The sequence below is a fragment of the Camelus ferus genome, chromosome 2 (genome assembly GCF_009834535.1).
Source record: "Camelus ferus isolate YT-003-E chromosome 2, BCGSAC_Cfer_1.0, whole genome shotgun sequence".
Classification (NCBI taxonomy): Eukaryota; Metazoa; Chordata; class Mammalia; order Artiodactyla; family Camelidae; genus Camelus; species Camelus ferus.
The window spans coordinates 86,418,950-86,445,243 of NC_045697.1; the positions used below are offsets into that span (position 1 = coordinate 86,418,950).

At 32.0% G+C, this 26,294-nt stretch overlaps 1 protein-coding gene across 10 annotated transcripts in view; it reads left to right on the forward strand.

Annotated features, from left to right (window-relative positions):
• The window catches only part of KIAA1109 (KIAA1109 ortholog), a 175,577-nt gene that overhangs the window by 28,570 nt on the left and 120,713 nt on the right, over positions 1–26,294 (forward strand). For all 10 annotated transcript variants that reach the window (XM_032462793.1, XM_032462751.1, XM_032462777.1 and 7 more), the window contains 14 exons: positions 1,707–1,893; positions 3,585–3,666; positions 4,025–4,218; positions 6,230–6,309; positions 8,160–8,310; positions 12,546–12,702; positions 13,077–13,155; positions 15,268–15,359; positions 16,682–16,799; positions 22,392–22,547; positions 22,820–22,917; positions 23,884–24,062; positions 24,224–24,330; positions 25,318–25,523. In XM_032462793.1, coding sequence (XP_032318684.1) covers positions 1,707–1,893; positions 3,585–3,666; positions 4,025–4,218; positions 6,230–6,309; positions 8,160–8,310; positions 12,546–12,702; positions 13,077–13,155; positions 15,268–15,359; positions 16,682–16,799; positions 22,392–22,547; positions 22,820–22,917; positions 23,884–24,062; positions 24,224–24,330; positions 25,318–25,523 — 1,886 coding nt within the window. The remainder of the gene's footprint in view (positions 1–1,706; positions 1,894–3,584; positions 3,667–4,024; positions 4,219–6,229; positions 6,310–8,159; positions 8,311–12,545; positions 12,703–13,076; positions 13,156–15,267; positions 15,360–16,681; positions 16,800–22,391; positions 22,548–22,819; positions 22,918–23,883; positions 24,063–24,223; positions 24,331–25,317; positions 25,524–26,294) is intronic.

Consider the following 26,294-nt stretch of genomic DNA (forward strand, 5'->3'; position numbering starts at 1 on the left):
CCTATCTGGGACATGAAAGAAAGAGAGCGGTCACATTTTTGACCTAAACAATTGAAAAGATTGACTTGCTGTTGATAAGATAGAGAATATTGTGGAGTAGTTTTGGGTGGGAAAATCAGGTGTTTGGTTGTATGTGTCAAGGGTAAGATACCTGTTAGACATCAAATTGGAGATATTTGAGTAAGCTGATGGATGTTTGACCCTGACATTTTGGGGAGAGGTCATGGATGATACTGAGGAAACGTTTAAGCCTAATGATGATAGAGATTGACTTACTTACTTAAAAATGGATAATGATATTTATCATTATTAAGTCTTAGAATACTTCATATGTATTAAAAAAAATAGTGCTTCTTATTTTTATTTTAATTTTAAGAATTTGACTTACAGCAAGAAAAAGGGGCAGACACTTTATGTAATAGCTTAGGGGACTGTCTTAGTTTTTAGTCATTTGATAAATCTAAAAAAATAGGAGAGAACATAGGTTAAGCTATTTTAAAAATATCAGAAAAGTTACAGGCCCTAAACATTAGTTTTTTGAAAGATTGGATTTAGTTTTTTGAAGGATTGAATTTATCTTTTTTTCTTCAATTGTTGCAGGAAGTGAAGAGGGAAAAAACCTAGATTGGGGTAGAATTAAAAGTATTACTGTGTAAGAAATGAATGTTCTGATTCATTTCTCTTAGTTTATTTTTAAAATGGAGTGGCAGGCATTTTTCATTTGTTAATTTAAACTAAATTTTATATTTAGTTACGGTGTTTGACATTTCAAATGTTTTTTGCTAATGAGAAAAAATTGATTTTGGTGAAATTTGATACCTTACTAAAAATATACACCTCATATTTAAACCACAGCCTAAGGTACTGAAAAGAAAGTTAATAGTAATTCTCTTCACCCATTTAAAAAAATTAAACTGTTCTGACTGGTCATATCTAATTTTAATTGCCTTTCAATTGAATTTGTTCGACAGAAATAAAAACAGATACAGATTGAAGAAAAGTCTTAAAAAATCCTACATATATCATACATAACAAAAGAAAGCACTGACTCTGGTACTGTTCTTCTGACTCTTTCTGGCTGACATGTGATGCACTGTCATAGATTATTTCCTCAGTAGAAACAAGTGCCCCATCTGTCACTTTATAGATGGGTTTACTACTTACTGTTGTTATATTATATTTAATGTAATTATATCTTTTATTTGAGATTATTGTTTGAAGTCTACAGTTCATAAAATCTTTGTTTTGACATTGTGTAGTTTTAAAAAATAAATTAGTATATGAAAAATTTCTATGATGCAAAAGTTCAAATCTGTGTGATGTTTAATGCATCATACTTGAACATTTTACTATTTATATTTTAGCATAAACTTATGGCTATAATGCGGTAAAGTTTTACTCTGTTAAAGGCACTTTGCTGTTCTTAGCATAAAATCTTTAAATTTTGGTGTTATACAACCAGAATCTAGAAATTAAGGTTGTCTTTAGAATGCTAAATTGAAATACTATATTAACATCAGCTTTTTTCTTTCTTTTGCTAGTGTTTTATTATTTTAAAATTTTGATTCTTTTTTATCACAGAATTCTATTTAAAATAAATCATTTGAGTTACATCTGCTGTGGAAAAAGATTTGCTTAAAACTTTGACTAAAGTTTTTAAAAAGTTGACGGAGAACTTTTTTTTTTCCCTGTAATAACGTTTTTAGATCCAAAGGCAGAGACCAGATTGTACATCACAGTCAATGATTTTGAATTTCATGTCTATAATCGTTCGGATCTTTATGGACGTCTTCAAGAATTGTTTGGTTTGGAGCCAACAATAATTCCACCTAAGAAAGAAGATGATAAAACACGAGAAAATGGAAGAACAAGAACCCAGTCCAAAATTGAAAGGTTGATTGCCACACTTGACTTTATTATTAATCTCCAACGTTCAGACATTTGTTTTTTTTAAAGTATCATTGACACTATTCACCTAGACACAGACTAGTCTTTCTTTGTAGGTTAGCCAACACTTTATTCTTACAAATAATTATATAATTCTCTAAAAAATTCAAATAATACAGAATTTTGTAATGTAAAAAACCAGTCCTCATCTACTGCTGCTCACCAGTTCTACTTCCCTCCCATGTTGTTAACTACTGCTGTCAGTTTGTTTTTTTATCCTTTTGAGTGCACATACATATATCTATACACATATATATATATATACATTTTCAATTAAATATTTAATGGATAGTATGTCCCAGGCACTGGGATGCTATGACAACTGTTCTGTCTTGGAATTTATGGCTTAGTATGGGAGTTAGAGCAGTTACTAGGCAATTTTAGAGCAAGAAGTATAACATAGGGTCAAGAATAGAATTCTGTAGGCACACATAGAAGGATCAGGGAGGGCTGGAACCTTAGGGGTGAATGAATTAAGCAAAGTAGATGAAGAGTCTTCTACAGAGAAGAAACTTCATATGCAACAGGGAAGTTGTTTCCTGAGGCTGGAGTGGATTACTTGAGGCGGGGATAAATTAGACTAAAATGGTTAGCAGAGTCCCGGTGTTAGAAATTTGGCTTTACCCCAGGCAACAATGTTGTGTTGTGATTGGAGGGAGGTAAGATTGCAGGCAGAGAGACCAGATAGAAGGATGTTGTAACAATTCAGGGAAGAGGTAATTGTCAACTGGGTTGTGAGCAGAGGGCAGGGAGAGACGTGGCTGGATTCCAGATACAGTTAAGGCAAATGAATACTTAAGAGAGTGATAGATTAGATATGGAGAACGAGTAAGAACGATGAGTCAACAATGAATCCAAAGTTCTAATTTAAGTCATGCTTAGTCAGGGAACCTTAGAGAAAGAGGAGATTAGGGGAGGTAGTGAGCTTGGCTTTGACTTTAGTTTTATGCACTGAGGGCTACCCTAAAACTTAAGTGGCCTGAAAATGGCTTTAGAAGTGTGACTTAGGAGTTAATCAGGTTATTCAAGTGATGGGCCCTGAGTTTTCATATGAAATCTTCAGTGAATTGCTGTGAATTTTTCGTTTCTTGAATTTTGTGTACTTTGTATATGGCCAGTTTCTTTTTTCTTACTCTTGATACATCATTTTCACTTTTTGAGAGGAAATTATTTTGGCACAAAGTGGTGAGGTTAGGGAAGGAGAAAGGTCAGCTTCATTGTCAGAAGTGTTTAAAACACTTAAAACATCAGTGACTTGTACTTTGGTCATTTTTGTTTTAATCATAAGTTTGGCTGTCTTGTGAAATGTTGTAGTGTAATGGGCATAATGGTAGATGTAATGACAGCATATCCTAATTTATACTTCTGTCTGTAAGCTTGTCATTCTAAAAATACAGTTTTGTTGTTAAAGCTTGCCTGTGTAAAAATTGATACACGAAGAGTACATTCTAAGAGTACTAAATGTTAGGGATATTAGTGTTCTGTTAGATGGTCATCGTTTTGCTTACTGAGCAGTCATTTAGATGTATTTGGAAAGGTACAGCTGGTATTAATAATGTGTATTGTGAGGAGTCAGCTCTATTCTCAAGTATTCAAGTTTTTTTTCCTGTATGTCAATTTTTGTCATTTCTTCTCAGAGTTAAAGTAAAAACAGAATCTCAAGACCCCACATCTTCATGGAGATCACTTATTCCAGTCATAAAGGTCAATGTGAGCACAGTAAGTAAATTTTACTACAATTAATGTTTGATGGGTTAATAACAGAATCTAATTTTCACTTAAGAAGATAATTTTGTGGAGTTTTTTTGGTTCCATTTTTCATAAAGTGAAAGAATTATTTCAATACCAGTACCATTTTAGCACAAATATATTAGACCTTAAAGGCTATTTATTTATTTACAAGTGCTTAAATTTCTTTAAATACTGGTCTAAATTGGTCAGCAGAGTAATTTAAATAGTATAGAGTGCTAAAGTGGAATCATTTAGTAGTTACTTGAAAATGCTTGTTATTAGGTCAACTAAGGAAAAACAGTATGGCCTGAATAGTATGGCATAATATCTCTTATCTGTTTTTTAGGGACGTTTGGCTTTCGGAAATCATTACCAGCCTCAGACTCTATGCATCAATTTTGATGATGCTTTCTTAACTTACACTACAAAACCACCTTCCAGTCATCTTGACCAGTTCATGCATATTGTGAAAGGAAAGCTTGAAAATGTTCGAGTCATGCTGGTTCCTAGTCCGAGATATGTTGGTCTTCAAAATGATGAGTAAGAAAGTCATAAAAATAACAAATAACTTCTTTATATCTAGTGTAGCTATCATTTAGAATCTTTAGCATCCTTTTAATTTTTTTGCTGTAAGTTGGGCAATAGGTATATTTCCCTATTAAATCAATTGGTAATATTCCTGTTTTATAAGATAAATGGATGTGTTATCCATTGGTAAACTTCTATTTTAATATTTTTCTATAAGCTTATAAGTAATTTTTCTATCTTTTTCTCCTCACTGTATTTGGGAAACTTATTTTGGGCAGTTAAGCTGTGATGTTTGTATGTTAGAAAATACACATTACAGGTAGGTTTTTATTTTCAGAAGGGATGGATAAATAGTAAATTCAACAAATACATAGTGGAATACCATTTGAGTTAACGAAAAGTTAAAAATTGGATAAGAATTACTCTTGGAAAACTGATGAAGTTAGAACAGTTTTGGAACTTGTTTGACATTTGAGTCCCAGTCAGTTTTCCACGTGGCTTTCCTGACTTGCTTTCCTTCAGTGAAGTAGCTGCTTGCATTTAGGAGACACAGAGTAATAAGGATCCACATTAGCGTCACCCTCACTGTGATGGGATGCTTTCATTCCAGTGAACTGGAACCCTCAGGTAATAGCAGACATATGACTCCCATCTGGCCCCAGGCCACGTGCTCATGAGTGAGATGAGTGCTTTTGTAGTCTTTGTTATTCTCAGTCTCTATTCTTTTTTGTGAAGAAGACTCTATAGGAGACTCTATGATTGAATTTGTGTAATTTAAGTATTCATATGATGAATTTCCACTATGTCTCAGCTTTTATTTTTTGTGTGTAGGCAATATAAAATTTGAGGTTATGAGACGCACGATTGTTCCTTTCTGGTTCCAGCTTTCTGGCTAGCTTGCTGTTAGAATTTCTAGGGATTGGCAAGGATGATAGAGTCATTTTCCCTACTTGACTACCAGAGAGGCTGTGGGTCTACCTGGTTTCACTCTTCAGGATCACTGAGTTTGCTGAGCATCTTCTGGAATGTGGGCTACGCACACAGTTCTGTATTTATGGGTACAAGTTGTAATCCTGAATAAATAAATCTGTATTTCTGTGAAAATTACTAGAGAGTAAAATGAAAAAGTGATCTGTTATTAATTTGTATAAAAAGATTTTAAATTATATTTTTCCCTCTTCAAAAGTAAGCATGGAGATTAACTGATGTAATTATACACTAACCTTTGTTGTTTAATACATATTTAGAAGATGATGGCTAAATCTGTGTATGTTATATTATCTAATGATTGAGAGGTTAATTTTTATGCGGATGAAAGATGTTGTGATGTATGACAAAGAGAAATTTGTTAAAGCAAGTAAAGATTAACAGTTTGTGGGAAATTAATTGACAGTATGGAAACATTCATTCCAGAATTTGAGTTCAAGATGTTTGCTTTAAATTTAGTTCAATTTATTTCAAGTTGATCAACTAAATATTCTTAGAAATAGATAATATAAAATTGTTAAAAATGACCTAACATTTTTTCTTATTTAATGTTTCTGAAAGATTGTACTTTATTTTACAGACATATAAAATGATATTTCTTATTATTTTGTAGTGTTATTTATATAAAATGGTTGAGTTTTAAGTCTAATTTTAAATATTTTGTTGCAAATGCAGAATATGATTATTCTGTTCCAGCAAACATTGTTCTTCCATCGTACTTAATTAAACTTTGATTTAAATTGATTTTTCTCATTCAGAACTTAAAATGAAACATGAAAAACAGATTTTTTTTTCCTTCTTGAACCAATTTACTGATCAAAAATTTTTAGTACCATTTTATTATATAGTCTAATATAGAAAGCAGTTATGGAACAACTTATTGTATATGTGAAAGATGTTTTCCCTTTTCAAGATGCTGCACCTGATTGCTTTTTAGTTTTTTTGTTTGTTTTTGCCTATTACCATTTAATTAGAATAGTGAACATTTTATATTTGGAGATGTACTTAGTTTGCGTTTCCCCCCTCCTTTATATAGACCGCCAAGATTAATGGGAGAAGGTTTTGTGGTGATGCAGTCAAATGATGTTGACATCTACTATTACATGGATGAGCCAGGTATTATTTTTTGAAAATAAGTTTCATAGCTGCAATTCTGTTTCTTCTATGAAACGCTAATATCTAATAATATTTTAAGTCTCCCTACTTAGGATATAAATAAACATTGATAATGGCAAATGTAGATGTAAGAATGCCTACCTAAAAAATATATGTGTCATTTGTCAAAAGTTGAATATTATGTATCAGATCAAAAGAGAACAGTATAGTAATCTTTCCTTCAAATTCCATTTTCACAAATATACCTCAAAAATTGTGAATGCAAATGACCATGAGAGAAAACTTTTAGAGAATACGGTAGTAGTTAAGGAGTTCATGCTGGCTTAGGAAAAAAATCACAGTGAGTTAGATTTGAGGCTTAAATATTAAGGATTGAAGTCCAGCTAGTTTCAGTATTTCACAGGCAGCCTCAATTTTATAAAAGCAGCTAAATACTGAATTTTTAGCCCTTTTTTTCTAATTCTCATTTTTTTTAAATACATTTCAGGAGGCTTATGAGGTTAAAATATTTTCAAAATTAGGATGTTATTTGCTTTTTTTTTTAAACCATGTTGTACTAATGATGCAAAAGATATATGGTGGGTAAAACCGCTGGTGCTTTAACACGAGTCGAGGCAGTGGTTCCAAACTGTATTAGTCATCACTGCCACACACTCACAATAAAAGTAACAAATGCCAGTATCATTTTACAGTGTTTTTGATCAAGCAGTAAAAATTATTTTCATCAAATCTTGACCCTTGAGTGAACTTTTTAATGTTCAGTGTGATAAAATGATAAGTACATAGACTACACTTCTGCTGCATAACAAAGTACACTTTTATTTTGTGAAAAGCACTTGTGTGATTGGTTCCAAGCTGAACTATTTGCTCTTTTCATGGAACACCAGTTTTGCTTGAAAGAGCAACTAGGGACAAACTATGTTTCTGAGTTTTCATGTGAAAATTAGAATTTTTAAATTTGGGTCTGCCACTATGCATTTGATGACTTTTCTGATGAGACCACTAGTGATAGTAACAATATGATTTTTTAAATGTTTAATGAAATTTGTCTATTTGGAAAAAATATGCATGTCTCAGTGAACCAATATTTTCCAGATGACCAATGTATGATGTTGGTAAAAGATTTATTCAAAATGCAAGTGAGATCAGTAAATTTTAACCTATCAGGGTATGAAAATTTGAGTGATATGATTTTAGATTCCATACTGCAGGTAATCTTTAAGAAATTATCATTTGTTGAATTTTGGTGTGGTGTCAAAGAATATCCAAAATTATCTGGAAAAGCTATTAAAATATTCCTCCTTTTTCTGCCTGCCTATTTGTATGAGGCTAGGATTGAAGGATTTTCTTCAAATCCTTGAACAACAGATTAAATGTAGAAAGTTATGAGAATTTACCTGTTTTCTACTAACCTGGGCATTAAAGAGATTTGCCAATATAAAAACAGTGCCAGTACTTCTCACTAAATTACTTTGTTTTAAAAAATATGGTTATTTTGATTTAAAAATATTTTCATTAAAAATAGAATTAAAATTCATTTATTTTCATTAAAATACAGTTATTTTCCACATATTTTTATTACATTTTATTAAACGTTTCATTATGTCAATGATGAATGAGTTTACTTTAAAAATAAATTTTAAAAATATTGCTCAGTTCAGATTTTGAATACAGTATATTTTTGATAGGATATAGTGCAAAAAAAAAAATCCAACTTTGGGATCCTGAATAATTTTTTAGAGTGTAAAGGGTTCCTGAGATCAAAAAGTTTTTTAGAACTGCTGATCTAATGAAACGTTTTAATGGTTATTTTAATTAACTACCTTCATATTGTATATTCTGCATTACAGGACTTGTTCCAGAAGAAACAGAAGAAAATGTTGAAGGAGAAGTGAGCAGTGAGGATTGCAAATTACAAGATTTACCTCCTTGCTGGGGACTAGATATAGTTTGTGGTAAAGGAACAGATTTCAACTATGGGCCATGGGCTGATAGGCAGAGGTACTTGATTAAATTATATTTCTATTAAGTCTTTCAAATGTATTGGGATAATAGTATAATTTTTATTAAAAACTACCATAGTATTTTAGAAGCTATTTTATTATGCAGGGTGAGATGTCACTAAACAGTTTAATCCAAATAATAACTTGTTTGTAGAGAAATTGGCAAAAGCAAGTTTGCTCTAAAGAAGCTAATTCATTAGAAAAGTGGTGGATGAGCCACATATTTATTGGTTCCTTTGTTTTTACTTTCGTATTTAATCAAGAAATATGCCAGAGATTGGTGGGACTATGGAGATTCAGAGATAGAAGACATATATAGTTCAGTTTTAGGAAAAAAGAAACAAAAGAGTTTTATTAAGTGCTATAATACAAATAAGTAAAAAGTCTGGATGAAGAACTTAGAAAGATACTGTATTAGTTTACTAAGGCTCCCATAACAAAGTGCCACAGACTGTGTGGCCTAACAGAAATTTCTCATAGTTCTGGAGGTTAGAATTCCAGAATCAAGGTGTTGGTGGGATAGGTTACTTCCGAGGTCTGAGGGAAGGATGTGTCAAGCCTTCCTCCTTGGCTTGTGGATGGTCATCTTCTCCCTGTGCCTTCACATGGTCTTCCCTCTTATGTGTCCTGTAGGTCTCTGTGTCCAAATTTCCTCTTCTTAGCAGAACACCAGACATACTGTATTAGGGCCCACTCTGCTGACCTCATTTTAACTTAACTACCTCTCTAAAAACCCTGTCTCTGACTATGGGCAAATCTGAGGTCCTGGGGATTAGGATTTCAACATAGAAATTGTAGAGGGACACAGTTTAGCCTGTAATGGGTTCATAACTCATACTGAAGATTAGAGGAGAGAAGAATTGGGGAGTGCTATTTGGTATAGGTAACATGTGAGTTAAATTCTGAAAGATAAGTAAAAATTAGCCAGGAATGAAAGGGAAGGATAAATAATCAGGGCAAGGGAAGAGCTCTGCAAATGTGTGATGTGAGTGGAGAATTGTCTTAATAGGTTCTGCAGGTTAAGAGATTTGTAGGTAGTTAAGAAATACATAGATTTTATACTGGAGGTAATGGAGAGTGAAAGATAAAAAGCATTTTTTATTTCTTAGTTTCTGTTAGTTTTGGAATAATTTAAAAGTTGTTAATGTATTATGAACAACTATCTACTTATTGAAGAATTTTAAACAAAGAAGGGGACATTTACCATTAATTATGAGGGAACATTTAAATTTTTATGTAAACAGACATTGTTTAAAGATAGTTTAGTTTTTCATAAACTAACTTGAATGGAGAAATACAGGCCAGATCAGTCACTGAAGCAGATATTACTGGGCCATTGATAGACTAATAAGAGAGCTGATACTGACTTCTTGATATACTGTCTCTTTTCATAGTTGTTTTAAAAAGTACTTTCTACCTAAGATTGTTGGAAGAGTTATGTGCTTTGTCAAGTACTACATTCTGTTAATCTTGGTATCTTTAGTATATAGGAATACCTGCTCCATTAAGTAGTTATTTACATATTTGACAGTTGTGTGGTAAATGAAAAGTAAATGTGTTATTTGAAAACTTGCAATATGCTAATACTTCATTAAATTCTAGGTTAGGTTATTAAACTTGAAAGTAAACAGAGCTTAAAATTTCAGATTAAAAGACAAATACTTTTCAAATTACTGGACTTAAATTTTCCTTTTATGATGAAGTTTTTCCTTTTATGATAAAATTTTTCCTACACTAAGCCGTGCTATGTTTACTATGAAATAGTTGAAAATGAGGGTTTTTATATTCCATTAAATGACATTTACATTTGTTATACTTGAAAGGAAAAAATTAAAGCAGTGTTTTAACACAGACATAAAATATTTTTGCATTTCTAGCACTTGAGTAAAGTGTGATTCTTCTTAAACTATATTCACTTTTTTTCATTTAAAAAAGTATTAGGCTATATTTACATGAAAATCCAAGCTAAAATTCTTTCAATATATAATCATATTCACTTCTAAGGTGATATTTTTGTAATATAGAAAAAAGATACTGAAGATAACATGAAGGAAAAATTTGCTTTACCAACTCCCTGCAGTAGATCCTGCCACTGCTAGGAGAGAACAGCAATACATTTCTTAACCTGGACTTAAAAAAATCATGGAGAGAAAAGAAAGGAAGGAAGGAAGAGGGGAATTTATAACATGGGTTTAGTTTCCTTATGTGGATAATAATAGTATTTATCTATTCCCTTACATATACAAATGGTCATTTCCTCTTTTGTAGCCATTTCCTTTTTTCTTCCCCATATTGAATTTCTACACAAATATGAACTGTAATCAGAAACGAATAATTAGATTAGTTTTCTTAGCATCAACCTATTAATGTAAGAAATAAAGGAAGAAATCACAACTATTTTGCTATTGGATAGTTCACTTGGCATTTTGAAAAGTTTTTGATCATGTAGCATGACCTTTTAGCTTGTAGATTTTGATGTCAGTTCTCTTACCTTTACATGATTTTCTGAATCTTTAAGATACTCAACTTTTCCTTCATGATATTTTCTTTTCTTTTCTTTTTTTTAATAGACTTTATTCTTTTAGAGGAGCAGTTTCAGGTTCACAACAGAATTGAGCAGAAAATACGAAGAGTTCACACATAGCCCTCCCCACCCACACATATAATACTCCCCTATCCCTCATCAGTGTGGCATATTTGGTACAGTCGATGAACCAACATGGGCACATTATTATCAACCAAAGTCCACAGTTTACATTAGGGTTTACTCTTGATGTTGTACATTCTATGGGTTTTGACAAATGCATAATGACATGTAGCCACCAATATAGTATCATACAGAATAATTTCTTTGCCCTAAAAATCCCTTGTGCTCCATCTATTCATGATGTGCTTTTTAAGAGTTTTCATGATGGAGTTAAAATGCAAACTTCATAGATTTGTACTTAATCATTAATGATTATTATAATAATGCAAACATTCCTGACATTGTCTAACTTTTCATTGCTGTAACTTAAGTGCTTTCATTTATATTTTCACACTTGATCTTTATAACGCAGGGAGAGGTACAAGGACAGGTGTGGTGAACTCATTATACCTGTGGGAAAATGGAGATGCATAGGGGTTCAGTGAGCTGGGCAAGACAGTGAAGCTTTAACATCTAGAGCCAGCCCTTCAAATCCACTGCTCATTTCATTGTATCCTACTACCCATTTACTAGTCCATGATCATCTAATGATCAGATGGATTCTTTGTCTTTAATAGTCTCAGTTCTATATATTTGTGTGTCTTAACCAAAACATTTGCAGACTTAATTTTCTTTTCATGTACGTTAATTTAATCACTGCAAGTTAAAGTCTGTGATGGGTCAGTTTGCAAATTTTGTTGTGTTCATCTAGTTTTTCCCAGTCAGTTTATTCCATGCAGCATTTCCTGTTACTGGTGACTCCTTCCTCAATTCTTCCTGTTTAAAAGTCACAAACTGGCACCTTTTTTGATTGTATGAGTAACATTATTCTAATTTTTACTTATATAGAAGACTCTGAATTAAAAATTTCTTTTTTTTTTTTAATCTTTGTCAAATGATAAGGGGAGGCAAATACATTAGATTCTTACCCACCAAATACTTGTTTACTTGTTTAGAAATCTATTGCTCTTTGGACTCTTACTATTATAATATTGGTTAAAAATAATGATTATGAAAATCATAGAAATAATTGCCATTTTTTTTCCATGTGCCACATACTGCCATGTCTTTTTCATGTATGTTGTCATTTAATCCTTGGATCTATTCTGTGAAACCAGTTACTGTAATCCTATTTTACAGATGAGGAAGCAGACATGTGTTCTCAAAAAGGTTCAAGTAACTTGCCTAGAGTGGAATGATGGTTCTGATTAAACCATCTTCCTTCAGGTCTTTCTTTGCCATTTGAATAGGATGATGTACTTGTAGAAAGTCTTTAATTTCTCAGATATCTCATTTGATAATTGTATATTTATTAAGTGCTTAAAGCCCATTGATCTCTGGAAGTATAAAACATTGGAAAAAACAGTCTTTCATTTTACTGAAAGTATAGTAAGTTTTATTTTGTGACTGATTTTTTTCCTATTTAATTTCTAATTGTTAAATGAGATAGCGGTGATAATATAAAATTATAATACTGGTTTTGGTACTTTATTAGAGGTAATTTTACTTGAATAACATATCACTTTTCTTTCTTCCTCTTTATATAGAGATTGTTTATGGAAGTTCTTCTTCCCACCTGATTATCAAGTTCTCAAAGTTTCTGAAATTGCACAACCTGGGAGACCAAGACAGATCCTTGCTTTTGAACTACGAATGAATATTATTGCAGATGCTACAATTGACTTGCTGTTTACCAAAAATAGGGTAGTTATTGAAATAATATAGTAGAAATAGTATTTAAAATTTAAACATTGTTTTCCAGACTGTTTTTCTGGTGACTAGTCCTGTACTTAGATTCATTTCTATGTGCTTCCCCTCTCCACTCCCCCCAATAATTATATGTGTGTTACTTTCATTAGGTGCCAAATAACAGAAAAAAGTTAGTTAATAATAATAGACTTTCATACTGTAATCTGACTTATTTTCTCCTTTATATCTGGCTAAATTGTTTTAGTATATTTTTGGTATAAATTTGAATTTTTGCTCTTAGGAACTTTTAATGCCTATTTAATATTATTGATGATTAAATTTTGTCTGTGATAAAATGTTTTATATTATTTAATTTTTCCTTTTGGTAGGAAACAAATGCTGTGCATGTAAATGTAGGAGCCGGGTCATATTTAGAAATTAATATTCCAATGACAGTTGAAGAAAACGGTAAGCTACAATGAGTATTTTTCTGTTTTAAATGATTAGTAGTGCAATAATTAATATATGAATAGTGTCAATCCATTTAGAAAAAAAGTAATGGGGTTTTCTTTTTCAGTTTTCTATTATATTTTGATGTGCCTGTAATTAGTAAATACTATATAATTATTCATGCACCTAGAGAGAAAGGAAAAATGTTTCACTCAAGCTAGGTCTTATTATTCTATGCTTTCATTATACCTTATACTTCTCCTTTGTAAGACTGCACATAATTTGCTTAGCATATGTTTTTCGTGTTAGTCTGTTGCTCTGTCAGAGCAGGTGCTGTGTCTTTCTTTTCACTGGTGCATAGACGTGGTGCTGAACCTAGTACCTGGCTTGTGGTCCATGGACAGTAATCGATTGATTGACTAATAGGCTTTGTTTTAATTTATATCATTAGTAAATTTTTGTCAGAGAGTAACTGGGTACTTTGACTAGCACAACTTTAAAAAAGCAAAACATTTCCTATTTAAAATATTAAATAATGCTTTGATAGCTGTAGTTTCATCTGAACTAATATAGTCTAAATTCATTATGCTTTTGGAATTTGGGCTCTCGTACAGGTTCATCAGTAACGTAATTAAATACCTTTTGTTAAATTTATCAAAATGTTATATAACCTTCCTCATTTCTCCTTATTCTTCCCATTCCTTTACTACGTTTGTAATTGAGAGCAATCAGAATAAAATTCTGCTTCATTTATTCACTTTCTTGAGAGTACAGAGAATAGCAGCATACTTTAAAATCACTAACCAGCAATGTTACTATTGCTAAGTATAATTATAGAGTAATGTTTATGTAATTCTTGGCTCTCTCTTCTTGTTTTCTGTCACTCATTTTGTTGCTACTGTAGCAGAAAGCAGGCAGAGGAATTGACTAGATTCATGGGCTTGCACATAAAGGTAGCAGTTGAGTTTGCCTGCTTAGATAATTAATTGAAAAAGTGACTGAGAATGGCATACAGTTTCTTTCCCTGTAACTGTGGGGCTATTTCAGTGAAGAACTAAACTTTATCTTAGCTACTTTTAAAAGAATAACCATAGTAAGTCTTGAAGCAGAGGCTTGAGATTCTCTAGGATTTGGAGTAGTCACTTGGAAAGAAGCATCTTTTAGGACAGCCTTAATTACTGATGTATAGGATCTGTACTTCTATAGGGGAAAAGGCAGTTGGGGATTGCACAAAATTGAGAGTGGTTTGGTCAAGGAAGTGCTTCTACCATTTTTAAACTGATGGTCCACCTACGAAATAATATTTGTACAATTTTCTTTGTACAATTGTTGGTGCACTGGGGTAAAGGGGCCATCTGAAGAGTAAGGGATCAACCTCTTGAGCATATATCTATGATGAATTCATGGGAAGTACTGCAGCACACTGGTTGTGGAACTGAACGAGTGACGTTTCCAGGAAAGCCCAGACAGATTCTTAGTAAAGGTTGGGTGATTTTTAAGATGACTGTCTTCAAAGGGGAAAAATAGACTTAGGTCTTAGACGGTAACAAAATATAACTCAAATACATTTAAAACTTTTCAGAGATTCAGGTGGTTGGGAGAAAATTGCCCAGAGCAGGATACATATTGAATTAGCCATATAATAATGACCATAGCGTTACTGTTCACAGGAGGGCAGTCCATCAAGAAAAGAAGTGAAATCTCTGAATACTTCTGCTTTTATTCAGAATGGGACTGTGTTATTTGGTAACTGTCATTATGTAAGGAATAGCTGTTGTTTAGAAACTGTCATTACATAAAGAGGAGTTGAAAATGATGGAAATATGCACTGTTGGGTCAGTGAAGGAATAGACATGGGAGCTGTCTTAAGTAGTTGCACACTATCATTTAGAAAATAGACTTGTAGTTTTGCTCTGGAGAGCAAAATCAGATAACTGTTACATGGAGATGGAACTTTTTTCCATCAGAGCTCTGTGAAGTGAAAAAGGTTACATTATTCAGGTGAATTTGATAGTGACTGATCACCATTTTTCAGGAATTCCTTCTTTGGGTGGAAGTTGTCTAGTCCAAAATTTTTAATTCTATCTATATTTTTTAGCTTCTTAATTTTTATGTTTTCACTTATTTTAGGTTACACCCCTGCAATTAAAGGACAGCTCTTACATGTTGACGCCACTACCAGCATGCAATACCGGACTCTTTTAGAAGCAGAAATGTTAGCAGTAAGTCTAGAGTATATGGTGATATACATAATACATAAAATACAAATTTGGTTTTAATTTTTTAATAGAAAGTTTTAATGACCAGAAAGTCATCAAATGGTCTGTCTTCTCCCTGAAGAACCACCAGGTGCTCTTGGCCCTGTTTTGGGGAAGAGGAGTAGATTCCCAGTGCTGTGGACTCCCTTTGGCATCTCTCTGTTGCTCTTCTTTTGGGGGAAATGAATAATAAGGCAATGATACATGGGTTTTTTGCCTTTTAAATTGTGGGAAGTTACTAGAATATTGTTTTTAAACTTCATTGTATGACTAGACTAACTCTCTCCTAAGCTATAAATAAGGTAGTTTTTTATGAAATGTTTTCTGGCCCCATCAGAGTCTTTCTCAGAGCTTAATAATTCATTGTGTTTTTACTTGGTGAATATGGTAAAAAGAAAAAACTCTTATTGAGACCCAAAATTGCTCCATATTAGACACGGAATAAATATGGAAATGTTCATGATTAAAAATTGCAGATTGGGGGCTCATTAATCAGACATATTATTTTTTATTAGGGACAACAAAAATAACAACAATAATAGTAAAAGTCACTATGTAGAATGATATTCAGAGAGAATTCTTTTATATTAGATGGTATCATTAGGTCCTTAATTGCTTGTCTAAACAAGCATATTTACATATGATATATGTACATTTAGACAGAAATTTTGCAATTACCAAGAATGTATTAGATAGTATAAATATATATTAAATTCACATATTCAGCATTTTAATGAATTCCTGAGCTCTTGCTGATAAATAGTGCTGTGCAGTAATGCTGTTCCTGGTCAAGCAGCTCTTGCTTTTGCAAAATTGCCAGCCTTTGGCAGGTGGCATACACCACAAAGCACCATGTCAGATTTATAACTACTGTGCTGTCAATTGAGAAGCCAGGAGGCACTGGTGGCCAAACTTCTGTGTGACAGTATGCATTGCACTCCACCCTCCCTGACCCAGAGCCTCTCACTTAGCAGATTAGGTTTGGGGAAGAATTAAGGAAATTCACTGTTAGTTTATTTGTTTAGCTACAGTATCAAAACTGTAGCCTGATTTGTTCTTAAAAATTTTTGACCACATCATGGCTTAGTATTTCAAGGAGCTGGATGTAACCACGGATACTGACCTTTAGCCACAGCCATGTTAAAATCTCTAAGGGACCTTCTGTTCAGCTCAGTAGGAAAATAAGTTTTAATTACTCACCAGTGTGAGTGAGTTCATTTCTAATGCTGTTCACACAATGTCACATTTTAGGCTGTAAACATTTTTACTTAACATTTGGTTTGCAGTTCCACATCAATGCCAGCTACCCCCGAATATGGAACATGCCACAGACATGGCAGTGTGAATTAGAGGTTTATAAAGCCACCTACCACTTCATCTTTGCACAGAAGAACTTCTTTACAGGTAATTTTCTAATAAGTATATACACAATGAGTTTTATCACAATGAACTTGTTTATATTCCATAAGTTTTGCTTTTAGATTCAACATAGGGATTTGATGACACAATTCATACTTTTTTACCTCTGTACTTCTTTTGAGGTCAAGGATATCAAAGGAGAAATTTAAATATAGATATTTTGTGCTGTCTTCTAACCCAAACAAGGAAAATATGAACCCAAAATTGAGCTAGGAAGGAAGTGAAAGAACTCATCTTTGTATCAGTCTAGTCGAGGATAAGATGGGGAAGAGGAGTCAGTTCTTTCTCTTCATGAAGCCATCATCATGGCTTCATTATTTTGTTTTAATTATTGTTAACCACCAATAGCATATTCAGGTAGTCAAATATGTTATATTTGTATTTGGAGCCCTCTTAACTCCTTTCAGTTGGTATGTATAATTGAGTTGATGCTTTCATTAGTTGGAAAAAATTCTTTCTTGTGGCATATTATAATAGCTACTCTTATTTTATGATTATGAGAACATGTAGTCTTAGTCTCTGAATAACATAAATATTACTACATAATATGATATTTGTTTGACTGATTGCTACATTTATCTGTTCATCCATCCACCCACCAGTTGTTTACGAGCATTCTGTGCTGAGTACTGTTAGATATTTGAGGGTGTAGCAGTGACTAAGATAGTCACAGATAGTCCTGTCTTGACATTGCTTACTAGCAATATGATGTTGACCAAATTGCCTAATTGTTTAAGCTTCAGTTTCCTTATTTGTGAAATAGGGATAACATTTTCTAACCTAATTTTGCTATTGCTAGAGTTTTGGCCTTTATAAATATGTTCAATCATAAGCCTTTTATGTTTGTTTTTTTATTTTGATCAAGAGTCTTATCTTGGGGACTAGATAGAGTGATTCTGCATTTTTGGAGTTGCATTTATTCTTTATGGCTCAAGTCAGAATCTCTGTAGTAGAAATTTTGACAAAGTGCCTGGCAAGTTAAACTTTTCTCATTGAAGCTGAACACTGAATAAATACTACTTAATTCAGATTTATTAAAAAAAATAATAGCTAAGACTTACAAGGTGTACTAGTGTTTCTCTTCTAAGTAGGTTCACATATTAAATCATTGAATCCTCTTAACTCTCTAAGGTCAATTTTATTGTCATTATCATAATTTATAGATGAGGATAATATTACAGAGTGGTCAAGCAGTTTGTCCAGGGTTACATGACTAAGTTGGTCAGACTAGAATTCCAACTCAAGTAGTCTGGCTCAAGAATCTCTTTTTGTATAGATAGCTTCTTTGCATAGCCTTTTCCCTCTCACTTAAGATTTTGTAGTTTTTCATTTTGCTAATCTTTTAGAATAGATTCCACCCTTTTCTTTTCTTTTAATTTTTTATGATAAATTATTCAGTTTATTTAAACCTAAAGGAAAAAACCCTGCATTTTCACGCATTCAGTTCTTTACATTGCTTTCCTCTAGAATGTCATAATCTCAGACTTTAGCAGTGCTAAGACTAGTTGGAGGATAAGTATAAATTCCTCAAGATTTCAACTTTATTTTGTAATAGCACTTTTATTTAGACTGGACATTGATTAAACAACCAAGTACACATTTCCTAAATTACAACTGTGTTTTTCCTAAATTATTTTCTTTCTCTAACTCTAATCTTTATGCTTATACCTATTGAAATTCACTTTTTAAGTAATTCTTTTCTAAAATTTGTTAGGGGAAATTTTTAAAATATGGACAGGTACAAAGCTTAAAGTCTCATCTCCAAGATTAGCAGTTGTAACATTTAGACGTATTATTTCTGAAATCTTTCTAGATTTAAAAACTTTTTTATTCTTTAAAAGGACACTGTCAGAGAATGATATTAGTTTAGCCTTGGCAAGGACATTCTTGGTCATAGTGTTTGAATTGTTTTCTCTTTTCTTAGTTTTACATTTCTCTATTGACAGACTTTTGCAGAAAATAAATTGTCTATTTGATGTGAGGGAATACCTACTATTCCTCAAGAGCCATTCTCATGCCAATTATTAGTGAGATGAAATTGTTCTTAAGAGATTTCAATGTGGGATAAAGATAGCTTCATGATAAATAGAACATAGAGCCTCAGGAATGAAAGATACAAAACAAAGGCAGAAGTGCAGTCTTTTCTGTAGATAATGAGATTGACTTAGGTTTACTCTGATGAAGAGGAGAAGACAATATAACAGTATCGCAAAGCTTCAGTACCAACTGATGGACATTTTATAGGGTGTTTGCCTATCAACTTAATTATAAAGTGAGTTGTAGATGGGTTTTTTTCCAGACTTACATTTAGATTACCAACTTAACTTTTAAAATTTGTTGTCTACATAAGTAAGGCAGTCATCAAGAGAGTGCTTCATTTTTCTAATAAATTTATTTGGTAAGACCGTCTGGTAATGAGAGCAGCTTTTGGTTTAAAGAGAAATACATATTGGAAATAGTTTTTGGGGTTCCTACTGAAAATAGTTTGTTACTATAATTTTTAGTGTTTATTAGTAAAGATGTTGTATAAGCTAGTAGGGAAACCATATTATGGAATATGTTAAAGTTTTAGGTAAGATATTGAAAAAAACTAGTAAGACTTGTTAAAATAGAAATTGGCTAATAACTTTATAAAATTACATTGGTTTCCTTAGATGATTAGTAGATTATTTGAATTTGTGTTTATTAGCAATTATATCTGTCTTTTAAATAGAAATGTAAAGTAGATAAACACAACCAATGTAAGTTGAAAGTTTCTTATGAATAATGATTCAGAACAAATAACCCATGATCTCAGCCCACAGAGAACTTAATAGGGGTATTGCTTATGGGCATTTCTTTATTTACCAGTCTCAAGTATATTGGCATGTGCACTAGACTGAGACAAATAAAATAGTACATAATAGTATTTATATATATTGAGTGCAAGCAAGAATTGTCAAGCTAACAAATGCATGTAAGACATGAATACAGAGGAAATCACTACGAACTGAAGGTAATTAGAGAAAGTAAGGAAGGATATTAAGATCTGAAATGGTCTTTGTAAATGAACTCAGTAACATTAACTAAAATTTGCATAGTATGTTTCCATAAAACATTCTAAAGCATGTTCATTTTTATCATCTTCACAACAACTCTAAAAAAGGATAGCTGTTATTGTTACCCCTGAGTTAACAGTGAGGAAATTGAAGAAACATTCAATGACTTGGGCAGACTCATGAAGCTAGTAAGTGGAAGAGACATTTAAGGACAGTTTTTTGACTGTTAGATCCTGTACTCTCTCTCTAGTATCATGCTGTTGTTAACCTTCAACAAATAGGTTACCACAGAATGTGTTTGTTAGATAGGATGAATAGTTTGAGTAAAAGTGCAGAACCAAAGGTGTTTATGAGGGAGAAAAGTAAGAAAATCAGCTTAATGAATGATGAATTTGTATGGTGTCATTGATTAACTCCAGAGATGACTTTTGGGCATCTCCCAAGTACTGAACACTGTGTTAAAGAATAAAGTTAGACAGTAGGGATGCAGTCAGGGTAGGTAGGATGGTATGTAGAAGTAAAAGTTTAGAAGTAAGCATAGATACTATGAGGTATGAGGAACTACTGTGATTGCTTGTTAAATGAAATAGAAATATATTTGAAGTAAAATTGATAAATGGAATTTTCCTTTCTGTAGTCTTAGAACAGGTTCATAGCCATATTACATTTATTGTTGATATAGTACAGCTCTACCTCTTTTTAATATTAATTTATTACAGAAATTTGATATTAAATATATTATTTTGCCATTTTATTAAGAGGAATTTCTAATATATGTACACAAGTTTCTATACATTGCAGCTAAGCTTTAAATGAGTCCATATGTTATATAGCTTCTGATTTCATTACTGAATCTATATTTTTCAGTTTAAAAATTTCCTTTAAAATTCAAAGAAAACTACTTTAAATTTTTAATTATTTTTGCCTGTTATTTTTCATAGAATACCTGTAATAAGTGCTACCATTTGTGCAGCTCTTAACCTTGTGGCAATTTCTGTGCTAAAACTTCACGTATATCATCTAAATTCTCATAATAAGTCTGAAATTGTCCCCATTTTGTAAAGGAGAAAACTGATAGCATTTAATCATTTGTTAAAGATTACATAACTAGTAAAATGATACAGACAAAATTTAAACCCAGGACTATCTGGTGCTAAGAGTTTATGGTATAAAAATATTACTTTCAATTGTTCTGTCTCTCAAAGTTCTGATTTTATATGCACAGCACTGTGTTATGTACTGTGAGTATACAGAGATGAGCTTGACACGTCTAGGAAACCATTTATTGAAGGACATTATCACTGGGAGTACACAATGCATGCAAATGATGTGAATGCCAGAGAGAAAAGTAGAGGATAGCACCGTGATAGAACAGGGCTAACTTCTTTATATAAAGAGCTTTTGCCTGTTGAGGTTAAAAAAAAAAAGGTATAAAAGGATAAGCAGACTAAATATGTGAACACAATTTTCAAAAGCAACAAGTAAATCATACATATCAGCAATACAGTAGTAAATCAGCAAACAAGGTGATTGATTGGCTATAATTCTAAGAAGGCCAAGTCTTTATTCTGTTCCCATTGTATTTCCAGAGTCTAGAACAGAGTCTGGAACACAGTAGACACTCTGTAGGTATTTGTTTCGTGAATAAAACAACATGAAAAAATATTCAATCCTACTTGTAATTAAGAAATTCAATTAAGTGAGATATCATTTTTCAGTTACTGATTAGCAAGCTCCATCATCCCCCACCCCCATCAAAAAAAAAAAAAACAAACAGAAGGAGAGAGGTAGAAAGAAATATAATGCAGGAGCAGGTACAGTGGAATAGTTCAGCATACATTTCTAGTAGCATAAATGGATACACTACTCTTGGAAGCAGTCCTGTAATTTATAATAGCCTTGAAAAAATTCATGAACTTTGACTTAGTAAATCCCCTTCTGGAATCGAACCTGAGAAACTAATCCTGAATATGTAGAATATCTTGCATGAAAATATACATGCTAACATTATATATAACAAAAATTTGGAAAGAGTCTAAATATCTAAGTACGGTAAATGGTTAAGTAAATCTTAGCAAATCTCTTTAATGAACATTATTAAAATTTTTGTTAATGTGCATGAAATAACATGGAAAAGTTTTGAGTTCAGTGAAAAAAAGTAGTATCTATAACATGTACATCTAGGTAGTGTAAAAAATCTACATAGGAAGGAAAAAACTAGAATGAGATAGATCCACAATGTTAGATATTTGGGAATTGGGGTATCAGGTGATTTTTTTTCTCTTTTATTTTCTAAAGTTTCTTTAAAAACATAATAGGTATATGAGACACATAAAAATTTAATTTGAAACTGTGATTTGTAAGTAAACATCTTTACTGTCAAATCATTTAGGTATATCTTAATCACCTCTTAATATTTCAGTATAAAAGTTCTTTTTAGTTACAGTAGAAAACTGCATTTTTGCTGTTAGAATATTTATGTTTTGTTTTCTTAATTTCAGTTAATTTTACCTTCTGTCTCCCACCCGAATAATTTTAGATTTAATTCAAGACTGGTCAAGTGATAGTGCTCCAGACATTTTTTCATTTGTTCCATATACATGGAATTTTAAAATCATGTTTCATCAATTTGAAATGATTTGGGCAGCTAATCAACACAATTGGATTGACTGTTCCACTAAACAACAGGAAAATGGTAAGTACTTTTTAAAAATTAGATTAAGTATTCTGTTCATTAAGACAAATACCAACAAAGAAAATTGGTATTGATTTTGTAGTTTTTACTAGATACTAGAATTTTTTTTTTCCCATTGTCTTGTGAGACTCAGAACGATTTCAGAACTTGTACTGAACTAAGCATATTATCTTTAATTTTGTTTAGGTGTGTATTTAAGGCAATTTTTATTTAAAAAATTAAAAATTTTTTTAATTAAAAGTAAAATTTTTTTTTTCTCTTTTTTTTTGCAGTGTACTTGGCAGCCTGTGGGGAAACACTAAACATTGATTTCTCTTTGCCTTTTACGGACTTTGTTCCAGCTACATGTAATACCAAATTCTCTTTAAGAGTACGTATAATTGGATGCATTGTTTATTTCTCAAGGTTTATTAATACGTTTGATTTCCCAGTGGTTATTTTAACTCTCCTGTCCATCTTGTTGCCACCCTGAAGAATTTCAGCTTTCCTTTCCTCCATTGTTCACTAACTTCAGTGTCACAGAATTGCTGCTGTTTCTTTTTCGTAGTTAACTGTAATGTTCTGCCATTCCCCTAAGTTTCCAAGTTCCCCTAAGAAGTTGGGCAATAATTTAAAAAGATACGTGTACCCCAGTGTTCATAGCAGCATTTTCTTTTACAGTAGCCAATATCTGCACTTACGGAATAGGAAACTAAGGAGGCAAGTTTACGTAACTTGTCATGTAGCTAGTGAGTGGCCAAGTTGAAATTTGAACCCAGGCAATATAGCTTAGGTCTCCATTCTTTTAATCATTCCACTGTGCTGCTTGTTAAGAAACCAGGCATCAAGATGAAAAGATTAGGGGACCTATAAGGAAAAAAGTGAAACTGGGTGAAGATCCTTTGATACAATTCTTAAAAGCCAGTTGAGGAACCAAGACTTACTAGAATCAAAAGAGACAATCATATTTTAAAAATCAATAAAAATACAGAACATATTCCACCTGGTCTTAGTGAGATGATTTTTTATTTTTTATTTTATTTTTTTTTCTAATTACATGTGATAAATCCAAGGATACCCATGGAAGATAACCTTTTAACTTTCCTAGAAACTAAACTATTTATTTCTCTGATTTTTTTCTTGATTATTCTAAGTAGAATTTAGTTTTAGTTAATGTAAAATCTTATTCTAGTTACTTACCAGACTCTTCTGTGTAGAAGCTGCCATTTCAATTTTAGGTTCATTTTCTTTTGAATTTATTCACAAGATTATTATAGATAGGCTATCCTGTAAATAGTAACCTAACAAATTTATGTACCTGTTTTATTACTTTGGGTTATTATAAACTATTTTTTAGGGAGAAGATGTTGATCTTCATTTGTTTCTACCAGATTGCCATCCTAGTAAATATTCATTATTTATGCTGGTAAAGAATTGCCACCCAAATAAAATGACTCATGATACTGGTATTCCTGCCGAGTGTCAGAGTGGCCAGAAAACGGTTAAACCAAAATGGCGGAACATTACTCAAGAAAAGTAAGTACATGATATTAGTAATCTAAGTATTTTGTATAGAGAAATTACTCTTCCAGTGCTTTCAAAAAATAACAATAAAATTTGATTATCTGTAACTGATGTCTGTATACAATTAAAGGAATAAGCACCTGACTAAAAACTTTATTTTTTACTCTTCAAAGGGCTGGTTGGGTTGAATGCTGGACTGTCCCAAGTGTTATGCTTACAATTGATTACACATGGCATCCAATTTATCCACAAAAAGCAGATGAACAGCTAAAACAGTCATGTAAGTGTTTTTGTATAATTTGTGCTTTAAAACATCTGGTGTTATAATTGGTTATCATCAGAGATACAAAAAAAGAAATTTAAAAATTTTGGAAATGTATCTGTTCTTTTGACATAATTGTATACATTTAAAATCTTTTAAGGGTTTCGATATAATTATAGCTGACTTTCATTGAGCATTTATTATATATCAAATATGAGGCCAAACTGTTTCCTGGCTTACTTTATCTCATTTAATCCCTAAAGCAACTCCATGAGGTAGGTATTATTAATGTCATTGTAGAGTTAAGGAAAAATGCTTAGAGAAAGTAATTCTCAAGGTCTGCTGAGCTAGAAGCAGTAGAGCTGGAATATGAATCTAGGTGTATGTGAATCTGTATATTTAAAGTCGATTTTGTGAAATGTTAGTTTCTCTAATGCATTTTGACAACTGTCATACTATTTATAGCTTCCCTGAGGCTTAAGTGTGTCACCTTATTGGGATCCAAAATAAAATTGAAGTCAAGTGATATTTTCTTTGTATTTTTTTTTCCAGTGAATTTTTTTCCAGTTTTAGAGAATAGTTTTTATAACTTTCTTATATATGGAGCTTGGTAATGTCACACTGCATTTGAATAGCTGTTTATGTGAAAATAACTTTATATTTTAATGTCCAAGTATAGTTAAAGCCTAATTGTGACACAGATTTACAACATATGGCCAGAACTTGATGAGAATGTTGCCTTTTTTAAATAGGAATTTTTCATTGATTCTGTGTAGTCTGATTTATGCATTTTCATGCATATTTGAATAAAGTCCATTCTTTATTGCATTCTTAATTATTAGTCTTTCAGCTTTGTTTTCATTATATACTATAGTTATTTTATCACTATAAGTTGCTTTCATATTTGCAAAATACAGAATTTCTTAGTGAATAGTTTTTTGAAGAACTTCTAAGAGGTGTTTTTCTCCCTCCCCCAAACATTTTTTTCCCTTCAATTTTTTCCAGTGTCAGAAATGGAAGAAACAATGCTCTCTGTATTAAGGCCATCCCAGAAAACAGACAGAGTTGTTTCTTCTCCCTCTGCTTCTTCACGTCCACCTATTGATCCCTCAGAACTTCCACCTGATAAACTTCATGTAGAAATGGAACTTTCTCCAGATTCTCAGATAACTCTTTATGGACCTCTATTGAATGCCTTTCTGTGTATAAAGGTATGGTTTTTAAAAGAATTTTCATATTTTTAATCATAGGCAAAGCAATTAACATCTAATTGAAATTGAGACCTTTTAAAATAGCCAGTCGGACGATTTAAAGTGTTGAGGATATAGTATGTAATGTTGACTAGACTTGTGGTGTTAGACTCAGTTACAAAATTATTTATTGAAAATAGTGTGCTCCTCAGTTTATCTTTTTTTTTTTTTTTTGAGCAATTCATATATTCTGGGAATTGTGCTGATAGCTAGAGATAGAGATGCTCTAACACCTATTCTTAAGAAAATAAGCAGGGGGGATATAGCAGGATAGACATACATATGGACAGCTTTAGCACATTGTAATTAATGGAGCAGTAAAAGTATAAGAGAACCTTGTTATCTGAGGATAATTGTATCAGGAAAAGGCTACTTCAAGTGAGTCCAATAAAAACAAACAACTTTATTTCACGGTAAATAATAAGCAAAGATTTGTTTGGAGCTGTATCTTGAAAATTGAAGCAAATACGTGAAATGAATTCATTTCAGAGTATCACAAATATATGCTGTGAGGAATATGTACTACTTTAAGCAGAACTGAATCAAGTGTTGATTCACTTTGGTATAATTTTTCCACTGAAATTGTATGATTGCATATTATGGTAACACTTTAAGGTTGCTGTCTATAGCATGATTATGAAGAGAGGCTATTTTAAGAAAAATATTTGAGCACTTTTTCAGTTTTCTAAAAGTCATTTTTCTTCTTTTGATACTTAAATCATACTTCTAAAA